General features: G+C 36.3%; 1 protein-coding gene across 1 annotated transcript in view; it reads right to left on the reverse strand.

Annotated features, from left to right (window-relative positions):
* Nucleotides 1–6,683, reverse strand: part of LOC149564468 (DNA-directed RNA polymerase subunit beta) — a 49,483-nt gene extending 42,800 nt beyond the window's left edge. Inside the window, exon 1 of the mRNA XM_089818015.1 lies at nucleotides 5,993–6,683. Within this exon, the coding sequence (XP_089674141.1) occupies nucleotides 5,993–6,641 (649 nt within the window). The 5' untranslated portion in view covers nucleotides 6,642–6,683. The remainder of the gene's footprint in view (nucleotides 1–5,992) is intronic.
* Between the last annotated feature and the right edge of the window lie 1,433 nt (nucleotides 6,684–8,116).

Here is an 8,116-nt window from a genome sequence, read left to right on the forward strand (position 1 = left end):
CACTTGATCTAATTAAACTTCACCCTTCTGTGTGATTGAGTTTCTTTCTTACTTGGTGTCAGCACCCAGATTTTCTGAAATTCTCCCAAATTTCACTCGAGTTTTACCAAGATTCACCTTCTTGATTTAATTTCACACCTTCCAAAGCAGATTTCTGTGTTTTGCCTCTGATCTTGTCCCCAAGTTCGCTCTTCAGTGATCAGATCTGGAAGTAATTGTTTGGTGAAATGCATGCTTGTCTCTCAAAATCATCCCTTAATGGATCAAATTGCTGGTATTGATTGCTCTGCTCCGCTGATGATCAATGTGCTTTTGCATTGTGGTTAAATACCTCCCTTTTCCCATCCTTTATAGCAATCGTGAGGCATGTCTGAAAGGTGGTGTCTATTCCATAAGAGGCCAACTTAACTTGCATTGTTTAAACTTTACATTCAATTTCTTCATTCTCCAAGCAGAGCCAGGACCCCAAAACTGGGAAGGATAAAATTGCACCACCCAATAGAAACAAAAGGAAGCAACCCATCCCTGCAAAATGCCACCTGTGTCATGAATTCCAGTCACCAGGGTGACCCAACTTCATGGCATCGAAGGAATTTTGCAAGATGAAGTTTCTCCGACACTACAAAATGAAGATGGAGACAAAAGCTCCGCCATGGCAGGGTGACAAACACCAAGAGAAAGAAAAACACAGACCCAACAATAGACAAGACGAACCCACAACAAAAACAAATGCAAAGACAGCGGCAGCCACCCTGACAACAGGAAGGAAAACAAAAGAAAAAAACAAAAACAGCAAAAACGAGAAGTGGGCATTACCAACCTGAAACTCTAAATGCAGCAGTGCCTTGGTGCTCAAAACACATCCATAACTGTGCCACCAGATGTGGGGCTGCAAGAAGAAGACCATGCACAAACGAGGTGGCTACTAAAAGCACTCACTTGCAAAGCACAAGTGATATAACAGAGTAAAGTAACAATTGAGTCCTCTTACTGTCTTAAATAACCCTGTAATTATTATTTCGATATTAGATGGTTTCTATTTACTCTCTCTTCCGTCTTTTTCTAATGGTTATTCTTTTTAAAATGTTTTCATAAACTCTTTCTGTTCGTTATGGAAACTTTCTCTCTTTAGAATGTTTCTATTTCTCTCTCTTTGTTCTTTATAAAAACATTCTTGTGTATTCTTATTACAATAATAGAAAAGCGTCTATTATTAGTTAATGGTTATCTGTTTGTAATCTATTGTAAATATTAGAATGTTTCTAATATTTAATTAGCTTTTGCTGAAGTTGTTTGTGAGCAAGATGATAATATGTTTAAATCTACAAATCTTCAAAGATATGATGACAATGCATTTGATTCTACATTGCTAGTTGTTTTGAAGACAATGTTGGTTTAGAAATCATGAAAAAAATGATATACAAAGGTCAAGGATCATGAAATCGTAAACAACAAATGAGAGAGTTAGTTAAGTCAGAAATGAAGCCTATCAGTTCAAGAAATGCAATGCTCTTGTGGAAACACAAAAGGTCATACAAAGGACAAATTTTGGGATTTACATACTTGTACCTGGTGCAAGAGCACCTAGGGTTTGACACAAAACCCGATGCAAGTTTGGCTTGTAATGACCCTAGCCAGGTCATGAGTACAATAATGACCTTCGAAGGGTCTAGTCAGTGTGTTAGTATAGGTTTGATTGTCAATGTGTGAAGCAATATGAGTTTGGGCACAAAGTTGTAACTAGTTGGTCAAAAGTTGCCAAGTTGGCCAAATAGGGGCCAATGAGCAAAATGGCTTCAAAATGCTTGGAATAGGTGGAAATGGTGTTAGATACATTTTAGGGATGATTATGAGGCATTCTACCAAGGTTGAGGTTAAGTTTGTACGAAGAGAAGCAAAGTTGCTCATATTGTCAAAAAGTTGTCATGACAACTTTTGAAACTTTGCGAAGTTGCATGACAACTTTCAGCGTGGTAGTTACATATCGTTGAAAATCAGTTGCCTATGAAACCCAATTGCAGGAGCATGGAGGATGGACCTATTTAAGCCTCCACAAACTCCACAAACTCATTGGAGAAGGTTGGTTGAAGTTTTGACACAAAATCAATAGGAAATAGTGTGCATTTTCTCACAAAACTTTCACAGTCTAACTTGCAATTGGTGCAATTCGCCTTTCATGGATCGAAGATTCAATCTTTTTTTATAATGATTAGTTAGAGTAGATAATTTTCTTGCTTTCAGTGTGTTGGTGTGAATTTGTGTGCAGTTTTGATAGGTTAGTTCAAATTCTTTTGCTTCGCTGGTTCATTGGCTTGTACAGAGTAGATTGTAAATAAATGGGTCTAGCTTGAATCCTCGCCATGGGAATTTCACGGCCTTTTGAGGATAGCTAATGGACTCTATAAGCTTTCAAATCCTTTTTCTTGGAGGCAAAATGATGTACTTCTCTATTTTTAAGAGCTTGCCCTAGGCTAGTTTGGCAGTGACCCAGCTAGGTGCAAGATTGTATCAATGAATTTAACATGTGGAAGTGGAACATGGAGTGGATTCGCATGTGCAATCCAAAGGTATAGAGTAGTTGTTTGGAGACTAAAGGAGCCTTGGAAGGAGTAACAGGAGTTGTTGAATCCATTTGAGCAAGATTTGCCTTTGGAACAGTGAAAATGGTGTAAACCCTTAGTAAATTGGCTCAATTTGGGAATAGACCTGTACGGACAAGTTGGGAACCCCAAACCCTAAAATATCCTTGAGTGCTTCCTAATTAGGCCTAATTAGGCTACTAGGTCTAAAATAAGAAAATTGGGGAATTGATAAGAAACGTAAGTCAAAAGCTTGCAACATGGGGTCAAGTGGAGTTGGGATGGATAATGTAGAAGCCAAGCATTCCTCAACAGTGCTTGAAGCAGCCATGGTGGTTGATGAAGTGAACTTATTGTTGGAAATATAAGAGGAGTAACTGAGAGGGGAGGGGTGAATCAGTTACCTCTAAAATAAATCTCAGATCCCTTAGATGTCAGTATAAAATAATTTCGTGAGTGCTCGGCAAACAAAGAAATGCTGTAAATACCGAAAATGCTCGGCAAACACTTATCATGAAAATCTTAAGATGTTATTTGTGATTACTTATTACTTTATCTTAGTTGCAAACACATAAAAAAAAATAGTATGAAAACATTTGACACCAAGATTTAATGTGGAAACCCAATTTGGGAAAAACCACCAATTGCAACTAATTACTGTTTTTCACTCTTCTGAAGTGAGCCCTGTTAGGAGCCAACCCTGTTAAAGGTTACAAAACACAGTGCTAAGTGTGACCCTGTTAACAGATTTAATCACCCTGCTAGGAGTGGCCTTGTTAGAGGTCTTTAAACAATTCAATAGAGTTGTCACCTTGTTGGAGGATTTACAAATAGTTGTTAAGCCAACTCGGTTAAGAGATTTAGATCACTGCTACAATGGTTAAAGAGTAACAATGACATGACCTGATTTGGATGCAACTGAATTGCTGATTACAGATCTCAATTCTGGCTTGTACTTGATCCTTCTTGATCAAATATATCTTTTCAGCTTCTCAAGGATATTCTACTTATCCATCTAATTCACTTCTTCTTAGCATCGTCAAATCTTCAATTATCTTCCATGCATTCACACTCTTTACACACACTTTCTAACCCTCAACTTGACCTTTTATTTATATCTTTCATATTGTCAAGTCGGCTCAAATACAACTTAGAATAATCAATATTCATCTTCTCAGTCAGTTAGAACCAACAGATAAATCAATTAAACTCAATATGCCAAAACAAGAAAATCCTTCGTTAGTCGACCCTGCTCGGTAGACATTAACTTAGAAATAATTTTCCTCTATTAACTAGGTGAAGCTTAGTCAACACTGTATACATGCAAAGTTCCTTTGGTAACCGAGTGAGCTTAGTTAACACTAGTTCCATCCAACATTCCTTCATTAATCAAGTGAACTCGATTAACACTCCTCTTTCGCAGACTTTCCTTTGGCACTCGAGTGCACTCGATAGAAACTGTCTTCCGAACAGAACAAACTCTAGAACACTCGATAGCCACAAAAAACTATCTTCAATGCCCAAATGAGCTCGGCATGCACAAACTGATAATGATATGACATTTTGTGTAACATCAAAGACAATACATAATTAACCAATTGTTCCAACACTTACTCTAGTGAGTTCAAGGAGATAGTTTGAGTTTACCTTTAATAGAGAGGCCCTTGTGAGTAAGAGAAAAGAAGAGCAAGTTCTCCAAGGGATACGGGTTAAGAAGAAAGAACCCTTTAAGGTCTAGGAGGAGACCTAGTGAAGAGTCTAGCTGACTCAAGGTTAGGGGCCTCCCCATCAATACCCCATGTGAATTAACAAATCATCGTGAACAGACATGTTGGAACAAGGGATTGAAGAATGAATCTATGTCGAGTTGCATGAAAACGGATTGTCGATGGAGTTATGGATCGAGTTGGCACAAGATAACAGATCTGGTCAAAAATTTATTTAAGCATTAATGTTCCCATGTCAAAAGAAGTCTTCCTTTTCAAATGTTTTCAAAAAGAGAAGTTGGAGGAACGATCTCTATAATTTGTTTGGATGATTTTGACGTAAGTGGTGATATTTACATGTGTATCTTAGAAATTGTTGGTTTATTCCAGATTTTGTTTAAGTTGTTAATCATAGCTTTGTAAATTGTTTGGTCCTAAAAAATTGCAGATTTGTTGGATGAAGATTTTGAGATTACAGGTTCTAGAGTTTTGAAAAATATAGATAGAGAAGAGATGACCATGTATAGTTATAATTTAAGTCACTGCTTGCAAAGTGACTCGAATAGTGAATTGTAGATTGATCATCTTTGATTGGAATAAGCACAAAAGAGTGACTCACAATGTTATTGCATCAAGACTTTGAGAATAATAATTTTGGAGCATTACAGAGATGGTGCAGGAGAGACCCTAAGTCAAAACTGTGTTGCTGAACATATTTTAGAGCTTATTTTTCCCAAAATGTTTATTATGGAGAAAAGGACAGAATAATAAGTTGTAACCATTTTTTTATCAATGTTCATTATAGGGGAGAACAAAAGATAATAAACATTGATTAATATATATTTTGTTACTAGTATATAGGCGGTTTGAGATTTCAGTTATATTTTATATCTATATATACAGAAACGTATTATCAGAATGCGAAGGAATTCATGAATGCAAAACAATATTTTTGAGTTTGCTATATTTTTCTTTGTACATTAAGTAATTTTTCAGTTTTATTATTGAATTCATATTCCTTCAGTGCTATGGTCTGGTGGTAAAGGCTTTATGCTATTTCGTAAAGGTGGTGCTGATCTGGATAGGTAACTCTGGCTTTTGGGGGAGCTGAAGACAAGTCATTTCTGCAATGAGGGGCTGAATTTTTATCCTACGCACGAGGAGACGCATAAAGAAAGATGATCTAATTATAAGAAAAAACTTTTCTGTAGTTAATGTACGCTGTTTGAAGAATGATGTGGGGATCTTCTGCAGTTCAATTCTGTATCTGTTACCACGGTGTTTATCCTTAGCTCAAAATTCACATTTGATGAGCAAAGGAGCCCATTATAATTGTCAATTTATTTGGTCAAAAAAATGTAAGTGAAATTTCTTAAAATACATAATATTTTGAACCAGCATATTTATGTTATGAAAAGTCTAACATTATCCCTACATAACAGAACAATTCAGCGACTAGTGTTTTCTTATACCAACAATTGGAAATTATTAGCATTATCCATATTTAACAGGTAAATTTGGTGAATAGTGTTTTCTTATACTGCTCATTGGAAATTCTAAGTCTTGGAAAATACGTAAGAAATGAGCAACAATGTCAGGTGCAACTCGCAAATAAGCCAAAAGTTAGGCCATGAGGGAGTATGCCACATTTAAAAAGCCTAAGTTAAAAAAAATTTTAAAAATGCTCTGCATTTGTTAGTTACCCACCTGGTGCACACATCTTGACAAGAGCTTGAAATATTTGAGGAAGAGGGCAAACGAGTGCTGGTAGATAATTTATGAACACCACATCCAATTTACTCCAAGAAGAAGATATGTCCACAATGTCACCTTGCCTGCATCTCACACTATCGTGGCTCTCCTTTATATTGGCCAACTCCATCAAAGAATAATGCAAGACTGATAATGCAATAGAAGGTGTAACAGAGCATAGATAATCCACAAATTGTTCTGTTCCCATGCAGAGAACAACTTTTGAGTCTTGTTCCAGCTGAGCTGCAGCCACTACAACTGCCATATTTTCGTTGGTCCAGCTCGAGGTTTCAGCTAAGAAAGACCAGTCCTGGGCATCCAGGAGTTCAGTGGAATAGGACACATTGGATTTTACAGTGGGTGTTACTGATTTGGGTGGTGCTGACTTTGTTTTGGGTGTTGCTGATTTGGGCACTGATGTTCCAGGGGTTTTCGAGGAGCCTCGTGCTTGTGGGGGATTATATGATGATGAAATGGATCTACACACGGAGGCATAAAATCTAGGTGGTGAAAAACTGGTCAGCCCAAAAAGAGGGGCTTTAAACGGGGAGATTTTAGGTGAAACAGGAAGCGATGGGATTTGGAAATGTCCGCTTGAATGCATCGCTTTCTGCTTTGCATGTCCCAAAACTGTCTTACTGCGCCTAGGAAATAAAACCTCAAAAAATTAGTTATATTGATAGAGGTGAGCATGCGCTTGCTCTTGTCTTTGTTTGAAGATAATTTTTTTATTAATAAATATATCCATATAAAAAAAATATGATTTTCAATTTTGGCGTCGGCTGGAGTTTCAAAGTATGTTGGAGAGTATCTAAAATGTGGACTTTGCTTGGAAATAAATATGTAATAAAATGTAATTAATCAAATTTACATTATATAATAATTAAAAAGGGGTGCTTGTTGGGTTAATTAGTTGTTAACTTGAAATAAAATGGTAGGTGGCAACAAACATACAGTAAAATATAAATAAATGTAAGAGAATAGTTGAAATATTTGAACCCTTCAAACTAGTTTCATATTGTACAGAAGCGATGTGTTAAGATAGAAGAAGCTTGGTGAATGAATGTAAAGAACTATATTGTCTTTGTTGGATAACTGGGGGCGAGGGGTGAATTAATTATCACATGTTCTTAAAAATAATTTATACCTTCTTAAAACTTATCAACAGATAAATTGGTTAAACATTCAATCGACCAACAGTAATTGACAACTTAATACATATGAAAACATGAAATAACATAAAACACATCCAATGACACATGAACACCAATATTTAATGTGGAAACCCAATTTGGGTAAAAACTACTGCATGAATTGTCACCCACCAAGAAATTCACTCTTCTAAAGTAAGCTCGATTAAGAGCCAACCTTGTTAAAAGTTACAAGCACATATGTTAAATCTGACACTATTGTGGGATATCACCAAAGATCAGCTAGATATGTCACTCCTTAATGAGTGGTCTTGCTAAAGGACTTACTACATTCATTAGAATGACACCTCACAAAAGATTTACAAATAAGACTATTTGATGCAGAGATAAACTCAATGGAAGCAAAAACAAAAGGAACCAGCACCAAAAAGATATAGATAACAATATTCTTCTAATTGATTCATCAAATGAATAGTATATACACTTGCTCTCCTAAAGATTTCTTCTCCCCGTGACTTCGTATCCAAAAACTTGACCTAAACCTAAACCTAAAAACTCTATTTATACTTGCTAGGATGGTCTACGAAATATTCTAGATCATTACGAAATAGGAAAACCAACCCAAAAAGACTTCCTACCAAAATAGCTTACAGAAAATTCTAGATCAATATAGAGTAGGGAAGAATGATCCCACAATGGTCTGACCAAATCCCAAGAAAAGATCTTATCCTAATGACGAAATCAGGATAAATTTCTCAAGTTTGCTCGTGCAGAAATCACATCCAAACTACTTTATGTGGGTGCTCCTGCACCACTGTTGGATCCACTTAGTTAAGAATTTTTTTGCTACAATGGTTAGAAAGTCTATTGAAATAGCAACTACCTTTGCCTATTCAAAACTCCTTTTTGCTCAATCCTCTTCTTCCTT

This window comes from Cupressus sempervirens, chromosome 3 (assembly GCF_028749045.1).
Source record: "Cupressus sempervirens isolate cs-2001-9-10 chromosome 3, ASM2874904v1, whole genome shotgun sequence".
Lineage (NCBI taxonomy): Eukaryota > Viridiplantae > Streptophyta > Pinopsida > Cupressales > Cupressaceae > Cupressus > Cupressus sempervirens.